The following is a 24,802-nucleotide window of genomic DNA, read 5'->3' on the forward strand; positions in this document are numbered from 1 at the left end:
CCTTCAAGTCTAACCTCTAAATATTTCAAAAAGTCCTTTTGAACTAGGCCCCTCCATTTCTATTTTGTTCTGGACCCCATCCCCTCTCACCTAGAATGCAAACACAATTGCTTAACTGCTCTGCTTGGTGCAAACTCCTACCTAACTAGTTGATCCCCTGCACTATATTTCTATAACATAAATGTGATCTATAATTCCCTTTGAAGTCTTCTAAGACATTCTCATACTCCTCAATCTGACAAACGAGACACTTCACAGATTACATGTATCTCATCAGCCTCACGTCCCTCCCTGAACTACTGACTCCAAACACGCTAAGCTCTCTGCTCATCACAAACACATTTCCTTTGATATAAATTTTTGCATTTGCACTAGCTGAGTGGAATGCCCTTGCCCTTTTCTACACCAAATATAATGCTACCTTAATTCAAGGCATAACATAAACAGCACCTATTCAGTCAATAAAAACTGTAGGAGGGGTAGTCATAGCATACACGTGTACAGCACATAACACATCAGACTTAGGTTGAAGCACTGACAGTTCACTCTAACATGTGTAAATCACCACAGCCCCACGAGACAGATGCAATCCTCATGTCAGAGATGAGAAAACAACCACAGAAGTGACCCAGTAACTCTGCCCAAAGTGAACAAACAAGAGTCAGAGCTGGATTAAAATTTAGACAGGTCACGGACATGCCCTTAAATCCCACAAATAAGCCGAGCTTCTCTCTGTGTTCCTATGGTAGTTTTCTTCCTATTTCTGTTATGGTACTTTTCTTATTAAACTGAAATTATCTCTTTAAATGCTTTTTATCTCTTTGTTGGGCTGTTCAATTCTGTAGCCACTAATCGCATGAGGCTACTTAAACTCAAATTTAAATTAAGTAAAATTAAATAAAATTAAAATTTAGCTCCTCACATTTCCCAAGTTCAACCACCACATATGGCTATAAGCCATGATTTTAAACATGTACAGTATTTCCTTCATTGCAAAAAGTTGTATTAGACAATGCTGCTAGACTGTGAACTTCTTCATTGCAGGAACTCTGCCTCAGCTGTAATAACTATCACATCAGTTAACAAATAAGCCAAACAAAAAGTGATTCATAAATTAGCCTCTAATAAAGTATCTGAAATGAACTCTAAAACACTTTACAAACTTCCCTAAAAACTCAAAATTCTCAATGGTATAGGGAAGAAATTAACTACTCTTTTGCAAAACACATATCAAATTTCATAACTGTCTGCATGCTGCTAATCTCAACATATTCATATTGCGAGATTTTTCAAATTCATAAACCACCTGTCCATCGCCAAATGCAGAATAAATCTTCACACACTCCCAAAAAAGACTCCCAAGGATGAGTTTAAGATAAATCATGATTAAGACTAGTTTGGAGGAGGAAATGACAAACCACTCCACTATTCTTGCCTGGAGAATCCCATGGACATAGGTGCCTGGTGGGCTACAGTCCATGGGGTCACAAGAGATGGACAAAACTTGGCAACTAAACCGCCAAGACTAGTTAGCAAATTCTATTACATATTGTAATAAAAGGCTCTGGTGAAGTGGTGAGGACCTTCAGACCTTTCCTATCCCTCTTCTTTTATTCTCTGATCTTCACCCTCTGTCTTCCTTTTTCTTTCTCCTAATGGGCCTTCATCACTTGGCAGGGATTATGAAAGCATTTAAAATCTTACCACCCACACTTCCAGCTCCTCTCATGCTCTCCTCCTAGACCTCTGCAATGTTGCAAATGCTGTTCTCTTGACCTCAAGTACCCTTCACACGTTGAAGGAAAGCCTCCCTATCCTTTTTGATTAGCTTCCCTGTAAGCAGTCTTTCTTCTTAGAATCTTACATCACAGCAAGTGTCCAGCACAGCAATGATCACAACGATTGCACCACAGCAACTCTTTGTTTCCAGGTCCATTATCCTTCAAGCAGAAGTTTACTCAGGGAAAGAACCTGACACGTGAAATAAGAACCTGTTTCCACTGCTTTTTGCTGAGGCAATCTCTCTGGTTTCAGGGTTCTCTCAAGGGATGTTTTGAGGATTATGTTTTTAAAAGCATATGAAGTATTTTACATGTTAAACCTAGCATTTAGCAAGCACAAAAGAAGAAAGGCTATATATTTTTATTATGACATATTACTATTGTCATACTCTACATGTTTTATAGAAAGTACATTAGAGATATAATGGAGAACAAATACTCATGACAGGACACGTATGGCTAACAAACTAATGGGAATATGAGATGCGGGACCAGATCAGAGGAGCAAAGCTGAGGACAGAAATTAAATTTGGGAATAATATACAAGGTGATGTTTAAGGCCAATATGTTGGGTGGTATTTTTGAGAGAAAAAGTTTAGAGAAAAGAGATAAGGAGAGAAAAGGAAAATGGATACACAGAATTTTGGAAATCATCAATATTGAGGTTATAATATTATATTTTTTTAAAAAGTTTAAATATATTCAGTAAATGGTTTAAATTATTTTTTAACTTGTGTCAACATTAGAAATATGGGTGTATATATACTACCTGAAGTTAGGAGAAGATCTAAGGCCTTCAATCCAACTGTTGTCAGGTTGACACTGGCATTATGAACTGTTAGCATTTTAAGAATCAATCTGTAATTAAAAACAAAAATCAAGATCATCCTAGATGTTTATTCTTTTAGATATTGTCTCTTACTCATCTACATTGTTATTTATCTCATTGCACTTCATTCCCTATATTGAAGCTAGTGTGTTTTTTTCCCTATAAACCTGAGCCAGGCTTACAATGATTAACAGGTAATTATGAGTCTCAACAGAAAAGTTATAACTTTTTCCTCAAAATATTTTTCAATTATTAACTATTTCACTCAATTCTATATTCAAAATAATACAGAACTAAATGTACTAAGGGATTAGTCGTTTTATATGTGATACAAACTTGTGAGTATTATGTGACACATATTTATGTATTAAATTATAGAGATGTAATTAAAATGTTAGCTTGTATACAAAAATTAAAAACCATTTGAATATTTATATTATTCACTTTTTATTATTTTTAAAAGAGAAATTGATATTATAGAAAGTGAACCTAGTATATCAGTAATATTGTCAGTTCAAATACATTTGATTTGAGCCCCTGAGTTATTAATTTTAAAATATACAGGCTGTAGTCTATTTCTACTCAGGGCTGATTAATTTTAAAAATACAATCTATAGTTTATTCCTACCTAGTGCTGCTTGGCTTTCTATTGTTAGAAAATAGAGCTTCCATGGCTTCACTTAGATTCAAGAAACTCGGCACATGGTCTCTAGCGATGAGGTAAGGAATTGAGAGACTCCTTCAACTCTGTTAATTCTCCTCCTACCTACACTGCCCCTACCTCTTCTTGAATCATTCCCACTATTCTTGACTTCATTACCACTCAAGAGATTTCGCCTTTAGTACTGTAAGCCTTTAGGGAGGAAAAGTCCTTGAATACCAGGAGATATGTTTCACAATAACTATTGGCTGGAAATGATCTAATATATTCCACTATAGAGAAGAGTGTGTCTATATTGTTCACACTACTTCTGGCCTAAAGGAGGGGTGTAATAAATACCCGATGAACCGAAGATGAATAAATGATGAGTGAGCAAATAAATGAGTGAAAAGAAACTTCCTCCAGAAACATTCACGTAAGTTAACTGGAACATTCAGTTTGTACTAAAATATGACTAAGTATGTTTTCCAAGTCTCCCTAAAGTTACAGATTACAAACCTTTGGGGATTTTGGAAATTCTCATCCAAACCAAGGGACACATAACATTATAACTATAATTGCAGGCATATTTTGCCTAATTCTTCATTAAATGCTGTACTCCCTTGAGTTAATACTTTTCTTGTTATAGCCCATCACGCTTTTGCCCTATAGGAATGCAACTTTATCTAATGCTTTTGGAGGGTGGCACCTGACTTTAGAACAATCACCTTTAGAGAAAAATAAGTTTTCTGAAGAAAGGGTCATAAAATGTTAACAGGCCTCCTGGCCAGAAGATGATGTAAATCACCTAAAACTTTTGCATATGATAAGTTTGAAGAAATAAAGCCTGGCTTCGATAAGGATCAAGGACTGCTGACCTTGCATGACTATACCCCTTCCCCCATTATCCTCTGCTGCTGCTGCTGCTGCTGCTAAGTCGCTTCAGTCGTGTCCAACTCTGTGCGACCCCATAGACGGTAGCCCACCAGGCTCCCCCATCCCTGGGATTCTCCAGGCAAGAACACTGGAGTGGGTTGCCATTTCCTTCTCCAATGCATGAAAGTGAAAAGTGAAAGTGAAGTCGCTCAGTCGTGTCCGACTCTTAGCGACCCCATGGACTGTAGCCTACCAGGCTCCTCCGTCCATGGGATTTTCCAGGCAAAAGTACTGGAGTGGGGTGCCCTCTATGCATAACTTAAGGTATAAAAACTACTTTGGAAAATAAAGTGCGGGCCTTGCTCACCAAAAAATAAATAAATAAATAAATGTTGTATTCTTTATTATTGACATAGAATTTCAGGGATTAGTTTGGAGATGAGAATATCTATTCATTGTAAACAGTCTCTTTGCAAAGCACACTCTTTAATGCTAGAATCTGAAAAACAGCAACTCATATTTATCAAAGATGGAAAAATACACAAGCATAGGTGTACTCGCCTGTGAACAAACAGCTCTTATTTGTCTAAACTTGCAGCCACGGTTAAAACTAATAGAGACGTAAAATTTAGTTTTGCATTAATTATGTTCTCCACAGCAATATATCTTTGGAAATTAAAGTATTCACTTTTCTGAGGTAAAGAAAAGTCACATTAAGTATAAAGAACACCTAAACTTGATGACAGAAGATATTTTATTAAATGTCAAGAAACAAAAAAGTTATCCAACAGTTATCCAAAGTTATCCAAAAAGGATTTTCCTGGAAACACAGAAAAAATTTTCTTAACTAATTATGGCTAAAGAAGTAGTTTCGAAGTCATTGTTTGAAAACTGCAATAACATAGCTAGTAAATAGCTATCAAGATTTGGCTGCAGATGTGCTGAAAGATAATTTCCTCTTTTTCCTTCATTTTGAAAGCTGCATTTAAGCTCATTAAATATATACATATGAATATACATAAATGTGCTTTTTAAAGACAGTAAAGCATACATTTCTAAATTGCGTGGAAAATCCCATGGACGGAGGAGCCTGGTGGGCTGCAGTCCATGGGGTCACTAAGAGTCGGGTGTGACTGAGCAACTTCACTTTCACTTTTCACTTTCATGCATTGGAGAAGGAAATGGCAACCCACTCCAGTGTTCTTGCCTGGAGAATCCCAGGGATGGGGGAGCCTGGTGGGCTGCCGTCTATGGGGTCGCACAGAGTTGGACACAACTGAAGCGACTTAGCAGCAGCAGCAGCAGCAGAGAACATTTTAGTTTCCATATGTTTGTTTTGAAGAAGTAGTGGTTTGTGTCCTGTGCGTGTGCTAAGTCGCTTCAGTCATGTCCTGCTTGGTGCAACCCTATGGACTGTAGCCACCAGGCTCCTCTGTCCGTGGGACTCTCCAGGCAAGAATACTGGAGTGGGTTGCTGTGCCCTCCTCCAGGGGATCATCCCAACCCAAGGACTGAACCCAAGTCTCTTCAGTCTCCTGTATTGGTGGTAGGGTTCTTTACCACTAGCGCCACCTGGGAGGCCAGTGTTTTGTGTCAATTCTACTATTAAAAAGTAAAAAAAAAAAAAAAAGAAAGAAAGAAAGAAATCTATTATTCGCTTGAATTCATAAGCATTCATCAACAATCTACAATTTAATCAACTGTATAACTATTATTATATTAAAATAATAACAACATCTAACATTTTACCTCAAATAAGCTCTCTATAAATGTAAATCACTGATTCAAGGAAAACTACATGTATTTTAAAGGATTTTTATCAGTTTGGCTTGAATTGCAAATACAATGTATCAAGAAAAGGGCTGTCATACAGATATTTAGTGCAGTATATTTTTACATACTTACTGGTGAACCCCAAGGACTTCCCAATCATGTCCAATATCATGGGGTCCCATTAAGCTTTGCATTGTATTTGGACAGATTTCTATTAATTTGCATAAAAGTGACCAACCCACCTAAAAATAAGAAACAAATATTCACATTTTAAAACAAACACACATATATTGAACATATTTAGTCAAAGAATCTCTTCATTCTTAATAGACTAGGTGACTATTATTTTAAAATAGTTATTTTAAAACAAACTTATATTCAAAATTATACTAAAAAGGAGTATAACAAAATTATACTCAAAAAGCAAGTCATACAATTAGAAAACATCTTTCTCCAAAAATCTACTGAAAGGGCATACAAAAAGTAATATTTCTGAATGATGAAGGAAACAAATTGCTTATTGTCTAAATAAAAAGCAATAAAATAAAACTTAAAAAATAGTTTTAGAGGACATACCAAGACTATGACGTACAGGAAAGGCTGATCTCAGGGCTTTGTACTTTTTAAGGCACATCCACCTGACAGAATTTATTTTAGATATTTAGGATTTTAACTAAAAGAAGAAATGAAGTAGTTTGGAATGGAAGATTAGGAAAAGCCAGAGATTTTGACGGCCAAGTGTAAATTATCAGGAAAGACGGCTCCCCAGATAATAAAGCTAGGACAAATGGCAAGAGAAGCAGCACTGTCTGATGACAGTGTAACGTCTTTCACAGGAAGAAGAGAAAGGCACTATGAGATGGAGAGCAGGCAGAACTTTTCAATGGACTCCTCTAGACTTCTTCAGTGTACCTAAATATGGGTTGATGAGGTCGAGACATCACAAATGTCCTTTAAGTCTTTCATATTTCCAAATGAATTATGATTTTACTGATGCATTTTAAATATACCTTCATTCACTTCACTTATACAAGTGATGCCAGATTGAGTAAGTTGCTCTTTACTTCTAAAAAATACATTTTTAAATATTAATGATACTTTAATTCCAAACTGGAGATTAACTCACTCTTCCTGCCATATATTTCTCTCCAAATATAAGGACTCTTCAATTCTTTTTACTTTGTTACAAAACTACACTTGATATGGTCAAAAAAAGAATATGCATAGATATTCAGTTCTACAGATTCATGGAGAAGTGCCTAACCATGATGTGTGATAAATACCAATATAATATGAATTTTGAAAGCTGGATTCACTGTCAGCTAGAGTTGCTCAGGGAAGAATATAATACAGAAAAAGTGTGATTTGAGTCAGATTTCAAAAGAACTATAAATTTGTTCACTTAAAACAGTGCAAAGGAAACTTCTAAAACTGATGAGCTGTGAGGAAGAGAAGTAAGATTCTAAATAGTCCTCAGGCTGCCAGAGAGGGGTCCATTGCTAAATGTGACTGAATGTGTGAATTGGAGCTGAGTGGCACAGAGTTGGATGACCAGGGGAGAAATTTCTATGCATCTGAAGAGGAATAATGGCACACATTTCCTAATTGTTTACAGGAATAAACAAGGGGTATTTAATATGATAAAAGTGTTTATACAAGAGTTATTTACAAATACTATTTCCAGATCTTTTCTGGATTAAGCATGAATTGCTTTACTCTGTCATTACTTGCTCTTACACAATTTCAAATTCCTTGAAAAGGAAGCAATTTTTGACAGTTATTTTTACCTATATTTGAGTAGACATCCTTCTCCACGTAAGCCGAACAGATATTGACAATCCAGATGCCATAGAAACTGGCTATTTCTGTGCTTTCATAAAATATATCAAGATTTTTTCAACTAAGTATTTCAAAAGTAACATTTGGAACAGTTTCTGGAGGGAAATAAATCATAAATCACACAGGATGCTATACTCATCTCTGCACCTGCATGTCTGACTCAAGGAAAAACCCTGTTTTGCTTTGGTTGGTGAAATAGCAGCATCAGTAAAACTGCTTTGCAAAAAGACTGAAGTAACTGAGCTTCTATGATTAAATAGAATCGCTAGCTGCAAAGTGGAGGTAACAAATGATCCATTAATGTATTCAATTAAAAGCTTATCTTTCAAAAAGAGAAACCTCCCATCTTGGACAGTCGTAATACAATTGGTAGTTTCACTTCATTATAATTATTCTGTAAACTCAAGTTATCTAATTAATGCACAATGGGAAACATCTAGGGTTTAAAGAACATTTTAGTCACTTGCATATATTTCACTCACATCAAAGATGGAAACTGTGTGAATAAAGTAATGTAAAACTGAAGAACACAGAGAAATGTTCAGATGATTTGCAGGAAAAGAAATTTGTAAGACAAATAGCCTAAGTATCAACTGTCTAAAGACTGTGATTATTAAGGAGAACTAATAAAGTATGAAAAGACATTGAAAATAAAAATTCAGAGTCAGGAATGTCATGTTAAATTCTAAAAACAAACCTTGATGTTTATTTTTGAAGGGTAATTTAATTCCCTAAATTCATCAAGTGCTTTTATTTCAGTATGTTCAGCTGATTCAAATGTATAAAGCTTTAAAGTATATCTATATTAATTTTACCAGTAATATGCATAAATTTGAAGAAGACAATATTTTCTTTTAAGTAGAGTATTAAAACATCCCTTTGATAAGATCAATGATAATTTAAATCAATAACATCAGTAGGCATAGCATGGCCACAATATTTGTACCAAACCACTATACTCTTTAGTTATACAAAAAGCTTGTGAATTCAGCACCTATTGTATTATGAAAAAAGATTTTGAAGGTGTGTGAAACTTGAGTTCTGACTCTGTTACTTGCTCTGTGGTCCTAAATGAGCTATTTACTCTGAGAAAAAAATATTCAGTGAGATTTCTGAAAGGGAAGCAGATTTCATCAAGAATCAAATGATAACTACACAAACATAATGCCTTTTGCAGGTTAATATACTGCGCTGCAACTAGTAATTCTATTCCATTAAATCACCAAATCAAAAGACAATTCCTGATTTTCTTACATACTCTGTCTTTGGTACCTACTGGGCAAGGATATTGAATGACATTCATAACTACCCCAAACAAACATGTCTGGGCTCTGGCAGTTTCTAAAATGAAGAAAAATTAGGAGGTGGGTATGTTGCAGACTCCCTTAGATTCTCAAGTCTAGCACTACCTCCTCTGCAGACCAAGCCTACCCAGGGCCCAGCTGTTCAGAGTTGTACCTGGCAGAGAAGACTCTACCAAAAACAGAATCCAAGGAATGGAGTGTGACAAACAAGGCAATTTTGAACACCAAAGCAGAGGCAAGTAAGAAGGATGATGTGGGTGGAGAGCAGCAAGCACAAAAGGCCAGTGCGGGAGAGTGAATCATGTTTCATAGGCAAAATTTCAGACACTGGGTGTTAAAAGAATAGTGTCTTTATCATGCCTCCATTTTTTTCTTGATCTTATTTACTAACAGCCTGAAAATCAATAGTCAGATGGGATATACTTCAGTTGAAGAAAAATAAAAGTACCCGTTTATCTCACATATATAGATCTTCATATAAAAGCTAGGTATATGGTTCACCCAAGCTAGACATAGCTGGACACAGAGATTAAGCATAAGATAATTGATACAGACAGAGATTCAGATAATTCTTACATAGGTCTAGCCTCTCAAGTAGATATTAAGAAACACTGCACCTAGATAGAGTTCAAAGTTCAATTCTCTTTCCGTTTAGAATCTAACATGCAAATGAGAAAACTTATGTCAGTTCCCTAAATCTCAAAATCTACAAAGGAAGTTAACCTTGAGCAGTAATTTTGTTTTGACGTAATTTTCATCTTAAGGCTCCTTTTCAAATATATCTGAGATATTTAACAAATTTCTGGGTTTCCTATGATACAGGTTCTAAAAGGTTCACTTTTACATTCATTTTATATGAAAACAGTTGAGAAGTACAGATTTAAACTTACAAGGGAATCCTAAAACATTACTCTCTTAAGATAATACAAGGTGTACTACAACTAAAGAAGGCTAGAAATCTGTCTTCAAGTTTAAAAAAGAAAACCTTAAACCTATGAGAGTTTGCCAGTAACTTCAAGTAATTAATTATTAATTCTATTATTGTTCATTATTCCTCTTTCCCAAACTATTCACAATGATGTCATCTCTAGAACATGCTGTACATTGGGAAGAATCTTAGAATAATTTCATTTAAACACTTACGAACACATCTAGCCAATGAAAGAAACCAAACCTCAACCCATTATTATTCCCCTCCCATCACCATCCATATTCTGTCAGTTAAAGTTACATCTTAATGATAATTAAGGAGCACAGAGTAGGCCCTCTTACACCGTTAACATTTGATAATGATTTAACAATGCTTCCATCTTAAAACCACAGACAGTGGTTTGTCAGGACAAATCTCAGAAATAACCCAGAACTCTGGGTACAAAGTATCAGTAGAAAAACACCTATTTCCAAAGAAGGGGAAATGGGCGAAATGAAAGCAACTCTTTTACCTGCTGCACACTAGCGACTCTCATATAGGAGTCCAAGACGATCAACAGAGGCACGTGGACATTTTTGTCTTGAAATAACTTGGAGGCTGGAAAAGAAGGGGGTTAAGGGAAAGGAGCAAAGTCACGATTCATGGCACCCCTTTTAAGTCTGAAAAGGAGGGAGAAAGCAGAAGAAATGAGCGCAAGACCTTCCTAGAATTGTCGGCTCTTTTCTGCCCAAAGGAGTAGAGAGCTTTCGACTTCTCAAGAGTGCAGGTTTGTGTGGCCACAAAGTTGGGAGGAGAAAGTTTGTTTAAAAGGCCTGGGAGAGCGGCGGGGGGTGGAGTGGGGGGGGGGGGGGCGGTGCGGGCGGTAAGCAACAGTTTCCCGACAAAAGATTACCGTGATCGGCGTAAGTAAACACCAGCATATCCTCCAGGATTTGAACCAGCGTCTCTATCTGTTTTCCTTCCTGGACATTGTTCAGCCTAACTATCAACTTCTTCAGAGATTCCTCGTCCTCCTCCTCGCACCCCTGGCAGCTGCCACTGGCCATGACCGACCCTCCTCCAAACTGGCCGCCCCTCCTGCACTAAGGCCGAGAGCTCCGGGAAGGAAGAAGACGAGCCCAGCTCACCGGCCGTAGCCAGCACTCACAGCCAGCCGCATCAGCACCCACGCCCGCCTATTTATGCAAAGGTGGCGGCTCCCCGCCCTCTCTCGGAGCCCTCCTCCTCAGAGTCCTCCTCCCCCACCCAAGGCCAAAACCCCGAGCAGGAGCCTGCAGGAGAGAAGGCCGAGGTGTGGCCCAGCGTAGAACCTTGCCGGGTGGGCAGGACTAGCGAGAGCGGCCCGGCCCGAGTGAGGCCGCGCCCGTGTCCCCCGCGCCGCCGAGTCGAGACCCTGGGCGGGCGCAGCCTCCCGGGACCGGATCCCGCCCGCCCCGGTGGAGGCGCCGGGAGTCGCGCAGGAAGAAACCGACTCAGCGGACTCCGCCTAATTGCCCAGGCCCCGGGCACTTCAGAGGCCGAGGAGGCGTGTGGTCCTCATCCCGGGCCACCCCCTGACCCGCCAGCCTGGTCTCCTGCAGCCCGCGGAACCTCTGGGAACTAGGAAGAAGAAAAAAGCCGCCGCAGATCTCCAGATCCAAGAATAGAAATCGGGGCCTTGGGAAAAGAGAACGCCGCCCAGTTGGCCCCTTTTAGGAAAACGTTCTCTTTGGAGTTCCCCCTATTGGGAGATGAGGAATTTTCCCCCCCGAGGATGGACATAGTTAAGCAACCAAAATGTGCTTTTCTATGGTTGCTACGACTTGTTTGTAGGAAAGGAAATAAAAACATTTTCCTGTTAACTGAGGCTCTGTTGGCCAAAAGGCCACGAAAATTAGCTTTTGAAAATTTGAGTTTGCACTAGATAAGATTCTGAAAATTGGGGCACACCAAAAAGTAATGGATTCTCATTGCAATTAAAACTAGAGAGAAACAAACACGTGGTAAATGATATGAACAGGTGACAGATACAAACCTAAACATTGTTCTGTTGATATTCAAAATTACTACAGTGTTTGAAAAAAGTATTATAGTAATGTATTTTTCAAGAAGAGAAGCCTGAGCAAGAAAAAGAAAGACAAGGCTGGACAGAGATGACCTATTGCCTTCAGATCTGTCCTGGAATACGGGTGAAGTCATTCACAAAGAAGAAGATTGAACTGGAAGTTAGTACTTGACAATTTAAATCCTTCTATTTCACTTCGGTTACCCAGTTCTGACGACAATTTTGAAATGGGTAAGACAGCTACTTACCCTTCTTTTACTGATGAGGAAATGGAGATTTAGAGTGGGGTCGCTAAGGGAAGCATTGTTGGTATCACAGGGTTGGGAAGTTGAGTCAGGACTTAAATACAGGTAGATGTCTTAACCTCAAACTTAAGGTTCTTTATACTCTACCACTTTAATCAAGTCATGGCAGTGTTTACCTTAGGGCTTCCCTCATAGCTCAGTTGGTAAAGAATCTACCTGCAGTGCAGGAGACTCCGGTTTGATTCCTGGGTCTAGTTAACAGAATGAAAAGGCAAACTTCAAGCACAAATTCATGATAGAAGTAGTGGTCAGTGAAAAATCAAATGGTGCTGGAAGAGTTCACTAGCTTCCTGGGAAGAAAAAAATAAAACAGACATTGCTAATTGCATCAAATTACCAAAACAAATTCCAGATGGATTAAAAAGTTACTGAAAGTAACTAAAAATAAAATGTAAATTAACAGTTATTTAATCTTGGTATGAGGAAACATAAAAACTAAGAAACTACAGACTGATACATGTGACTCCATAAAAATTCAAATTTTCTGCAATCAGAGAAAACAACATAAAACTAAAAAGCAAATGGCAAACTGAACAAAAAATATTATAACACATATGACAAAAACAATCAGACTTAATCTTTTAAAGGTTGTTACAAATCAGTGGGGGGAAATCACACTCTACAGGTACCCCAGAAGAAAAATGGATTAAAGTTTTGAGCCAGAAATTCACTGTGAATGGGAAATAAGCATAAGAAAAGTATATTCATAATTATACAAAAATTGTAACATATTTATAAAATGTAATTTTCTGTGTATATGAGTGTACAATAATAAAAATGAGAGAGAGAACCAGGAATACATTCCAAAGATATTTTTAAAACCTTTATGAAGAAATTATTAAACTATATTAAAAGGCGTTGCACCCCACTCCAGTACTCTTGCCTGGAAAATCCATGGACGGAGGAGCCTGGTAGGCTGCAGTCCATGGGGTTGCGAAGAGTCGGACACGACTGAGCGACTTCACTTTCACTTTTCACTTTCATGCATTGGAGAGGGAAATGGCAACCCACTCCAGTGTTCTTGCCTGGAGAATCCCAGGGACGGGGGAGCCTGGTGGGCTGCCGTCTATGGGGTCACACAGAGTCGGACACGACTGACATGACTTAGCAGCAAAAGGCATTATTAACAAGGTATAAATAAGTGAATAGGCCATATCAATTAATGAGTTTAACTACCAAAAAGATGCAAATTACCCCCACAGAGTAATAAAAAACAGACTAATGAAAATCTAAGCAAGATAGCAAGTTTTTTTTTTTTTTTTCAATGAAACGGACGGGCCTAGAACAGAAGAGACACTTTTGGAAAAGGACAAAACAGAATTGCCCAATTAGACATTGATTCAGGGCATCTTAACAGCCTTTATCAGTTTCCTAGTGTGGAAAAAGCGCCTGACAATGTCTTCCTGTGAATTAGAAAAATGTACACCTCCTTCCAGGCAGACACAGTTCTGTATCAGGGTGCACAGAGGCATGATTTGGACTTCAGACTCCACTCATCCTGTCACCCTGGTGTCCTAATGCAAGGTATATGAAGCAATGTGTTGACTGTTATTATGTTGTAAGAGCTAATCTGTGCAAAAAGCCAATGAAAGAGTATCTGGAACCCAGAAACATACCTTTACATATTTGAAAATTATATGAGAGATGTTGCAGTGTGTAACAGTGAAAAGAGAATAGATTATTTATTTAATAAATGAATCTGAGACTATTGGTTGTAGGAAAAAATATTAAAACCTTTACCTCGGACACCATATTAAAAAATAAATTCCATTGAGCAATTTTATATGAAAAACATAACTAAATGTTTTGAAAGTTTTGAGGGGGAATGACATTTTATGACATTAAGCTACTGAAAGGTAAGACATAATCATAACAGTTCATAAAGGAAAAGATTAAATAACACAGGGAGCCCAGTCCAGGGCTCTGTGACAACCTAGAGAGGTAGCATGAGGGGTGGGGGGTGGAAGGGGGACTCAGGAGGGAGCGCACATATGTATACTTATGGCTGATTCATGTTGTTGAATGGCAGAAACAGCATAACATTGTAAAGCAATTATCCTCCAATTTAAAGTAGAAAATAAATAAAGGAAAAGACTGTTAAATTCAAATACATTAAAATTTTAAAATGTATACAAAGACCCAACCAACCAAGTTAAAAGATGACCCCAAGCTGGATGTTTTTTGCAATGCACATAACCAAGAAAATGTTAATAAGAATATGTAAAAAACTACCATAAATCATTAAGAAAAAGATAGTCTAGTTTATGTGTAAAAGACATAAAAGGTATTTACAGAAGAGAAAATGCCATTTAAGTCTATCAAAGATGCTCAGCCCCACTAAAAACAGAAGCACAAATCAAAGTCATAATGAGATATGATTTCACACCCCTCAGATTAACCAAAAATGTAAAGTTTGATAATGCCAATGATTTCCTAGAATATGGAGGAACTGTAAGAACTATAGAAGCTTCCCAGATGGCTCAGTGGCTAAAGAATCCTCCTTCAGTGCAGGAGATGCAAGAGACTTGGGTTCAATCCCTGGGTTGGAAAGACCCCCCTGGAAGAAGGGCATGACAATCCACTCCAGTATTCGTGCTGGAGAATACATGGACAGAGGAGCCTGGCAGGCTTCAGTCCATGGGATGGCAAAGAGTCAGACACAACTGAAGCGACTTATCATGGACATAAGAAATATAGAATACTTATATAATACCTGTGAGACTGTAAATCAAAAAAATCACTTTGGAAATCTATATGGAAGTATCTATAGTGTTGACAATGTGAGCATCTTATGACCCAGCAGTTTCTAAGGATATTCCTTGGAGACACTCTCACATATGCATAGGAAATTTGTATTAAAATGTTCAGTTTGGCATTCTTTGCTTATAATGAAAATGAAAACCACTTGAATATCCATCAACACTTACATTTCATTATGTAATAGACTTACGTAAATCTGTGAAAATTACTGAACAAGAGCTTCATGAATGCATGCATGCTAAGTTGCTTCAGTTGTATCCAATTCTTGGTGACACTATGGACTGTAAGCCCTCCAGGCTCCTCTGTCCATGGGATTCTCCAGGCAAGAATACTGGAGTGGGTAGCCATGCCCTTCTCCAGGAGATCTTCCTGACCCAGGATCAAACCTGCATCTCTTTTTTCCCTGCATTGGCAGGCGGGTTCTTCACCACTAGTGCCACCTGGGAAGCCCGGATCAACAGAACTTAACAGCAAAATATATATTTATATATATTACTGGGCTTTTTAAAAGTTGCAGTAGGACATATATCCTACTGGGATATCAATACTCTAATACTAAACATGCAAAGTTGCATAGTAAAAGTATAAAAATTATGCATGGGACTAATAAATTCTAGCCAGTGGTTACCTCTGGGGAGAGGAAAGTAGAAACGCATCCAGGGAGAATACATTGAAGGCTAGAATTGTATCTGTAACTTTTTTTCTTAAGCTTACTTTTGGATACATGAATGTTCATTATATTGTTATCTATGCTCTGTATTCCTAACTTATTTCATAATAAAAAAATTAAACGTATTTCAATTTCACTGGTGCTCAAAGTAATAAATTAAAAAATAGATTAATTCCTTTATTCACCAAATTGGCAAAGAAGTCCTTGAAATTTGTTTGGTAGTTTGTGTATGAGGAAATAATAAATTATTCATAATATATAAAAGTAAAACATAAAATAGCAGGATTTTGATCCAAATTTTTCAAAAATAACCAAAAAAGTACATGTCTAATGAACTACTGAAAGTAGATAAGATAAACACATGTGTAACAAAAATTCTCATGAGGTCATAGAAGTAAAAGCTGTTTTTATGTGGTATGTATTTTTCTATATTTTTCCAACTTTTCACAGCAAATAATGTATTATAATAAAAAATGGCTTCCCAAGTGGAACAGTGATAAAGAATCTGCCTACTAATGCAGGTGACACAGGAGACATAGTTTTGATCCCTACGTGGGGAAGCTCCCTTGGAGTAGAAAATGACAACCCACTCCAGTATTCTTGCCAGTAAAATCCCATGGACAGAGGAGCCTGGTGGGCTACAGTCCATAGAATCACAAAGAGTTGGACATGACTGAACGACTGAGCACACATCCACATTTATAAAATACAAACTTTATAAGTACAAAACTTATTTGGAGAATATAACTTACTACACTAATAAATATAAAATATTTTATATGGCACAAGCAAAATAGGAAAATTCAAATTGAATTCTAGGAGATTCACTGAATATATGCAATAATTAAGACTACATAGCCTACAAACAATAATCCAGTAATGTAAGCTTGTTTTCAGAAATATTTCACTGATGGCTATAAATTCCTTAAGAGCCTCTGGAGCCTTATTCTATACCCACACGCCAAAATGGTGCCTGGCACAGAGTAGCCATTCCATGAATATCTGTCACTTGGATGAATGAGGAGTGTAAACGGAAGACCAGAGGAGTAAAACAATCTTTCCAAGTCATCACTAAAAGGCAAAACTGAACTGTGTGACAGGGAGTTCTCAAACTCTCAGCCCAAACTTTTCCCAACATTTTGTTGTTCTTATGTGAGTTTCATTAAACTAGATTAGGGCTGTCTAATTACTGAAACTGTACTCCCTTTTACCATCTACGCCTTATATATACAGATTCTGCAAGTATTGTTTTTTCTGGTTTCTGAACTAGAGATAAAAATTTCAACTATGCTTGTGATGTAATATTATCCCCTTATCAGTTGAAATAATCTCTCATCAAAATCAAATGCAAGTTACTCTGAGATTAGAACGACAGAGTATCCACAGTCTTCAAGCTTGGTTTGCTCAGGAAATTAGTCTCCAAATTTATATGCTAATATTATATTTTAGTTTAGAATTTTTAGACGTGCATACGTATATAAGAGTATTATGCAAAAATAAAAGCAATATCGTAGAAAACCAATTCAACATCTATCCCACCCAAAATAGATCATTGCTTTTGTGTTATGGACATATTATAGGTGATCAAAAATATTTCTTGAATTGAAAAGAATAAATTACTATTCACAGTACCTCTGTTGATAAAATAATATTAAGAACAAGAAAATTAAATGATGCATCTTTTTATTACATTTCTTCATTAGAAAAAAGTAACTTGAAATTTCTTTTTAGGAAAAACATTATTTTTACAACTCAATAATTAAATGGTATGTTTAAAACATAGTTTCATATCCCTTCAAAGGGTAGTTATAAAATAACGATACATACACACTTAAGTGCCAAATGAAAGGATATATATCAATGATATCTTTCACCACTAGTACCAGAGTTTCTAGAAAATTTAGATGACTATCGTAGGTGAATGATTTTACTTAAGTCTTTCATAAGCATACATCTTTCTAGACTATTTAAAATTTTAATTTTTTAATTAGTTTAGAGTGCTTTTTTGAGATTAATAAGAAGATAAATTTGAACTGTAAAAATAAATATATTCTAGGATATTCAATTATTAAGTCAATAGCTATTGTGTATCTACTGTGTTTGAACTCTGCTTTGTATGTTAGGGACCCAGAAGATAAAGTCTCTACCTAAAGTAGTTCACAGTCTAGTGAGACAGATATTCAAACAGTTATGAAACAAAACAGCACAGTGAAAGTGGAAGAAGCCCAGGAGGTACAGGAAGCGGGTAAGAAGGAGGAAAGGGAAGAATGGAGGCAAGTGTGTAAAAGAGGAAGTGTTTACCAGTGAGGTAAGAGCAGGAAGCACTGAGAAGTGTGCTCTGGTTTGGGGCACTGAGAGACCCTACTGACCAGGGTTCTGAGCAGGACAAGCCCTGAGGCCTGAGTGCTCTGTAAATGGAAATGAGTGCTTTACAAGCACAATTAGTCTTCAGGTATTTTTCAGATCTTAATGAGGTGTTATTTTTCCCATTTCGAGCATTGTGAATCTACTTCTTGTTCCTTACGTCAGTTTTCTGCAGCGAACAGTTGGAAAATGTTGTTTGTTTTATTGCAAACCAGAAAAAGCCAAGAGAGAAAAATCTTAATACAATCCTTGTTGTTATTGGCAGCCAAATCATGGGAATTATAGGAGTGAGTTACCAACCTCCACAAGAACTTGGGGGAAAAAAATGAAGCATAAAATCAACAAAAGCAGATGAGGCCAAAAATAATATATTAAAATCACTTCAAAGAGACACAACTGCACCCATGCTGGCAATACTATGTTTAACTAATTAAATACATTAACATGTCTAAAGAATAAATATATTTATGTGAAGGGGATTGGTAGACAACCACGAAAAGACAGAAAAAGAACAAAAGAGGCAAACGAGTAATGCAAACCCAGGAGAGGTTCCTATTAAGATGAACTTTAGTAGAGTGGACCAAAAGCAGACTGCACTGTCGGAGAATGTGTCTTGGCCATTGGATTTTGGACCTTCTGATGAAGCTACCCTATTATGAATGAATGAATTTAACATTTGTTTGTTGAACCTCTGCCAAGCACTGGGGATATGAAAGTAAACATAAAGTTTATAGTCTGGGGATGTTATAGTGCTGAATGTTAAGTGCTATACTGAGGAATATGTAGGTTACTATGAGAATACATTGAAAAGGGAACTTTGGGGGATAAGGAAATAATGAGAGAAGCCTTTCTTCTACTCTGGAAAGCACCAGCCTGGAGGTAACAGGGAGCCAGACAAACATTTTAGAAATTAAACAATATTCAGTATAAACAGAGCCAGGAGTACAAAACAGAGTTGATGCTCATTGGATTCCTCAGAAAGCAGATTCTGAGACTGAGATTAGTGTGGGGGAGGGCTATTAGAGAGCATTCTTTGCTAGGGAGTATGGAAGGTTAGGAAGGAAACAGGACTGAGCAGAGAGAAAAGTTGGGCTGTGATGCAATGTCAGCAGAGGTCTCAGCTAAAGCCACAAGGGCTCTGAAGCTGAGATGGCCCTCAGAGAGTTCCAAGTTGAGATAATGGGACCAGGTCTTCATTTCTCCATGTGGACCAGTCATTGAATGAAAGTATTTTGGGGAATGGAGAATGGCATGACTTTGTATGAGAGAATTCTCTTTAGCTAAGGCAGTTCTGAAAAGGGATGACAGCTGAGGGCTATCTGCCAACAATAGTCCCAGGAGCTAGCAAAATAAAGCTACAGTCTTCAAGGTAGATTTGATAGCTGACTTACAGTACAATTAAATGACAGGTGGAAGATAAAACAGGGAAGGTGAGCCAAGATCACATCATGAAGAGCATTGTAAGTCATTTTAGGGACTTTGGATATTACATAAGGAAAACAAGGTGGCCAGTGTGGAGTTTTGCTTAAAATAGTGACACATGAAGATTTGTGCTTTCACCATGGCAGGAGTATTGTTCAGGGTAGGAAAAGAAATTGAAAGAACAAAATTGGAGGAAAATAAGATTGCATTTGGCAACTCTTGAAAGAATCCAGAAGAGAGATGGCAGTGACTTGATTGAGGAGGCTATGGCAGTAAAGATGGAGAACAGCAATGGATTTGAAATAAAGTTCAATCACAGAATAAAATAAACTAGCTTACTGATTTGATTGAAGGTGCAAAGGAAGAAGTACAAAACTTACCAATTAAGTGATGGTGGTGTCATTCATCAAGCCAAGAACCACCAGAGATGTTACATATCTGCGGTACATACAAGTGGTAAGTGGTTACATCTATAGGTCAGGAGGAAAGGGTAAATGTGGGCCTCCACATTTTTATTTTTGCCTCCAACTTAAAAATAATAAATCATCCAGAAGGAAAAGTGAAATCTCCTATAGGGCAAAAAATACTTGAGACTATAAAGGAGGAGTCCAAAAAAGGTGCCAAAGGAAGAGCAGCCAAAGATTCAGGAGAAAAACTGATGGAGAATGATGAGTAATACATAAGGGAGACAATGAGCTCAAGGGGAAAATTTGCCACCGTGTCTAAACATTCCTGGTGCAGAGATTGGGGGTTCCCTTGCCAAGAGCTATACCAGGAGAGTAACGTAGATTGAAGCCAGACCACAGGGGACAGGAGTCAGTGAGTTGAACTCAAAGTTCGACTCTAGTAAGAAAGCATATACCCTGGAGGTGGTATTGAAGTGCCATCAAGAATGGGGTATTCTGTATTGTTTAATGACAGAAACAGAAAAGGCCAAGAGGAGATAATTTATTGAAGGAGCTCCAAGCGGAAACCTTGTGCTCATAGGATCTGGAGTATAAATAACAGGATTGGAATTAACCTCAGGGAGGTTTTGGAGTAACCTAAAGGAAGGAGGAAGAGTCATTACGGAGGCAGGTAAGTTTGTAGGTAGAATAACGAAATAAGAAGAGTTCCCATTGTAATGGTAGGACACCTGTGAGATTGTCTGTGAGGGTGAAGGATGGGAACATGTTGGGGTTGGGGAATAGAAGAAAGAAAGTTTTGAATTTGTATTGAATGGGAAAAGACCTTAATTGAGTAGCTTGTTGCTTCTAAACATTTAAATAATCTAGTCACCTGATTTCATGCTCAGCAAACCACTAGTGTTTATAAGATGATTTCCCTGTAGTTTTCTCAAAAAGTTTTAGTTATTAATGTGATTGTTGTGATGATTACTGAGAAGAACTGTACTATGCAGGATGGTACATGAATTCTGGTCCTCATGGCAGTTATATTTCTTATTGAAATCAGTACATTAACATTTTGCATTGTACTACTTGGAAGGATAAGTTTGGTTTGTGTGAATGCCCTTGAATAAGTTCAGTGTGAATGTGTTGTCCATATAGGCCAAGTATCTGTACCATCAAATTCAGGGGCACAGGGCAACATGCCAGCTTTGCCATGCACTCTGGGAGAAGGCCCCCTTGGAGGAGAGCCAACCAGATGCTTCTGTCTTCCACTGTCTTGAATTTCATATATTCTTTTAAGCTCTCCAGTATCAATTATGGGACACATCCAAAAGCAGAGCTAAACTAGGAGAAGTAAATTTGAAAGCATTGCAAAAAGATAATAGAAAACAGTTTAAGTCAATTACAAAATAATAGAGTCAGGAAGGGAAAATTTTGACAAAAAGTAGAATAAAACTTCTAGTTTGTTGACAAAGTGACCATCTTCTTCTCTAAAGGCATACTAATTCATTCCTTCATTGACTCATTTAGTTTATAAGTATTGATTACCCACTGCCTACTGGGAAGATGGTTATAAGCAACTGAGATTAGCTCCTTTCCCTACAGTATCGACTGCCAAATACTGCCAAGATGAACAGTGTGCAGAGGGAATAACAGGATGGAATAGAATAGAAAGTGTACTTAGCTATGTGAATCTCTCGTGATAAATTTCTTTGTGATTCAATCCAATTATTCAAAAATTGACAAAGATTAACCAAAAAAGCTTGGTTAATTTCATATTTCATAGAAAATAATATTAAGGTACTAAAACATCTTTTAAAAAGGAAAGAGTGTTGCTTGAAAAGAAAATCAGATAAGACATTAAGGGATCATCACCTTTATTTTTCTAATTTGAAGAATAAACAGAAGAGAATGATAGACAGCATTTCTATTCAAGTTAGTACAAATGTTTCAACTGAACGGTAAGTCTTAATAATAATAAATAATAAGTTAATATAAACACCCAGAGTAGATTTTGTCATTAAAATATATTACGTCCTTTAGGAATATAGCAAAGTCTTTAGCACAAGGTCTTTAGAATACTTAAAAAGCAAATCACAGGGGTTCCATACAATATAAAATACATACTTCACCATATTCTGTAACATAGACCTGACAAGGATAAGAGAAATAGAGAAGGTAGAATATTATTCAACCATAAAAAAGAATGAAATAATGCCATTTGCAGTAACATGGGTGGACCTAGAGATTATCATACTTTACTAAGTAAAGGAAGACAGAAAAAGACATATGCTGTGGTATGGTCCATAAAAAAAATATGATATAAAATAGAAATACACCCACAGACATAGAAAACAAAATTAGAGTTACCATAGGGGAAAGTTTGGGAGGGGGATCAATTAGGAGTTTGGAATTAATATATACATACTACTATACATTAAAAAAAAAAAAAAAAAACAGAATGGGAAAGACTAGAGATCTCTTCAAGAAAATTAGAGATACCAAGGGAACATTTCATGCAAAGATGGGCTCAATAAAGGACAGGAATGGTATGGACCTAACAGAAGCAGAAGAGATTAAGAAGAGGTGGCAAGAATACACAGAAGAACTGTACAAAAAAGAGCTTCATGATCCAGATAATCACGATGGTGTGATCACTCACCTAGAGCCAGACATCCTGGAGTGTGAAGTCAAGTGGGCCTTAGAAAGCATTACTATGAACAAAACTAGTGGAGGTGATGGAATTCCAGTTGAGCTATTGCAAATCCTGAAACATGATGCTGTGAAATGCTGCACTCAATATGCCAGCAAATTTGGAAAGCTCAGCAGTGGCCACAGGACTGGAAAAGGTCAGTTTTCATTCCACTCCCAAAGAAAGGCAATGCCAAAGAATGCTCAAACTACCGCACAGTTGCACTCATCTCACATGCTAGTAAAGTAATGCTCAAAATTCTCCAAGCCAGGCTTCAGCAATACGTGAACCGTGAACTTCCAGATGTTCAAGCTGGTTTTAGAAAGGCAGAGGAACTAGAGATCAAATTGCCAACATCTGCTGGATCATTGAAAAAGCAAGAGAGTTCCAGAAAAACATCTATTTCTTCTTTATTGACTATGCCAAAGCCTTTGACTGTGTGGATCACAATAAACTGTGGAAAATTCTGAAAGAGAAGGGAGTACCAGACCACCCGACCTGCCTCTTGAGAAACCAATATTCAGGTGAGGAAACAACAGTTAGAACTGGACATGGAACAACAGACTGGTTCCAAATAGGAAAAGGAGTACGTCAAGGCTATATATTGTCACCCTGCTTAGTTAACTTATATGCAGAATACATCATGAGAAATGCCGGGCTGGAAGAAGCACAAGCTGGAATCAAGATTGCTAGGAGAAATATCAGTAACCTTAGATATGCAGATGACACCACCCTTATGGCAGAAAGTGAAGAGGAATTTAAAAGCTTCTTGATGAAAGTGAAAGTGGACAGTGAAAACATTGGCTTAAAGCTCAACATTCAGAAAACAAAGACCATGGCATCCGGTCCCATCACTTCATGGGAAATAGATGGGGAAACAGTGGAAACAGTGCCAGACTTTATTTTGGGGGGCTCCAAAATCACTGCAGATGGTGACTGCAGCCATGAAATTAAAAGGCACTTACTCCTTGGAAGGAAAGTTATGACCAACCTAGATAGCATATTCAAAAGCAGAGACATTACTTTGCCAACAAAGTTCTGTCTAGTCAACGCTATGGTTTTCCAGTGATCATGTATGGATGTGAGAGTTGGACAGTGAAGAAGCCGAGTGCCAAAGAATTGAAGCTTTTGAACTGTGGTGTTGGAGAAGACTCTTGAGAGTCCCATGGACTGCAAGGAGATCCAACCAGACCATCCTAAAGGAGATCAGTCCTGGGTGTTCATTGGAAGGACTGATGCTAAAGCTGAAACTCCAATACTTTGGCCACCTGATGGGAAGAGTTGACTCATTGGAAAAGACCCTGATGCTGGGAGGGATTGGGGGCAGGAGGAGAAGGGGATGACAGAGGATGAGATGGCTGGATGGCATCACGGACTCGATGGACATGAGTTTGAGTGAACTCTGGGAGTTGGTGATGGACAAGGAGGCCTGTCGTGCTGTGATTCATGGGGTTGCAAAGAGTCGGACACACCTGAGTAACTGAACTGAACTGATACATAAAACAGATAAACAGCAAGGACCTACTGTATACATAGGGAACTATACTCAATGTTTTTTAATAATCTATAAGAAATAATCTGAAAAAAACATAGATATATATGTGTATATATAACTGAATCAATTTGCTGTATATCTGAAAGTAACACATTTCAAATCAACTGTATTTTATACTTGGAGAAGGCAATGGCACCCAACTCCAGTACTCTTGCCTGGAAAATCCCATGGACAGAGGAGCCTGGTGGACTGCCATCTATGGGGTCGCACAGAGTCGGACACGACTGAAGTGACTTAGCAGCAGCAGCAGCAGCAGCATATTTTATACTTAAAAAAATAAACACATGAAATTGAGAAGATGAAAACAGTAACAGAAGTTCTGCTGGCAACATAAGCCAAGTAAGTTTTTTATTGTCATGCATTCACACACGCATGCACACACGTTCTATCTATAAATGATCCCAAAGAGGACTAAAAAATCTTTAAAAAGCTAAGATCTTAATGCCCAGAACACTTGCTAGAGCAGAGAGAAGAAAGAGAAACAGAAATCACAGTTTGCTGATGTAGAACTAGCTATGAGACAGTGACTCTGCTCAAGTGTTGGTTATTTCTTCGTACTTCTGGTTCAAAGACATTATGAAAACATCCTGGGAAAAGCTTAAAAGTTATTTTCCTCCGTATTGAGCAA

General features: G+C 37.6%; 1 protein-coding gene across 4 annotated transcripts in view; it reads right to left on the reverse strand.

The window, feature by feature from the left end:
• Positions 1-11,375, reverse strand: part of LRRK2 (leucine rich repeat kinase 2) — a 204,458-nt gene extending 193,083 nt beyond the window's left edge. Inside the window, exons 1-4 of one of the 4 annotated variants that reach the window (XM_061416444.1) lie at positions 10,866-11,375; positions 10,485-10,570; positions 6,032-6,141; positions 2,551-2,639 (exon numbers count right to left, since the gene is read on the reverse strand). In XM_061416444.1, the coding sequence (XP_061272428.1) occupies positions 2,551-2,639; positions 6,032-6,141; positions 10,485-10,570; positions 10,866-11,019 (439 nt within the window). In that variant the 5' untranslated portion in view covers positions 11,020-11,375. Of the gene's footprint in view, positions 1-2,550; positions 2,640-6,031; positions 6,142-10,484 lie in introns of all 4 variants that reach the window. The other 3 variants (XM_061416443.1, XM_061416445.1, XM_061416446.1) reach the window with 3 other exon arrangements.
• Between the last annotated feature and the right edge of the window lie 13,427 nt (positions 11,376-24,802).

This window comes from Bos javanicus, chromosome 5 (genome assembly GCF_032452875.1).
Source record: "Bos javanicus breed banteng chromosome 5, ARS-OSU_banteng_1.0, whole genome shotgun sequence".
NCBI classification, from domain to species: Eukaryota; Metazoa; Chordata; class Mammalia; order Artiodactyla; family Bovidae; genus Bos; species Bos javanicus.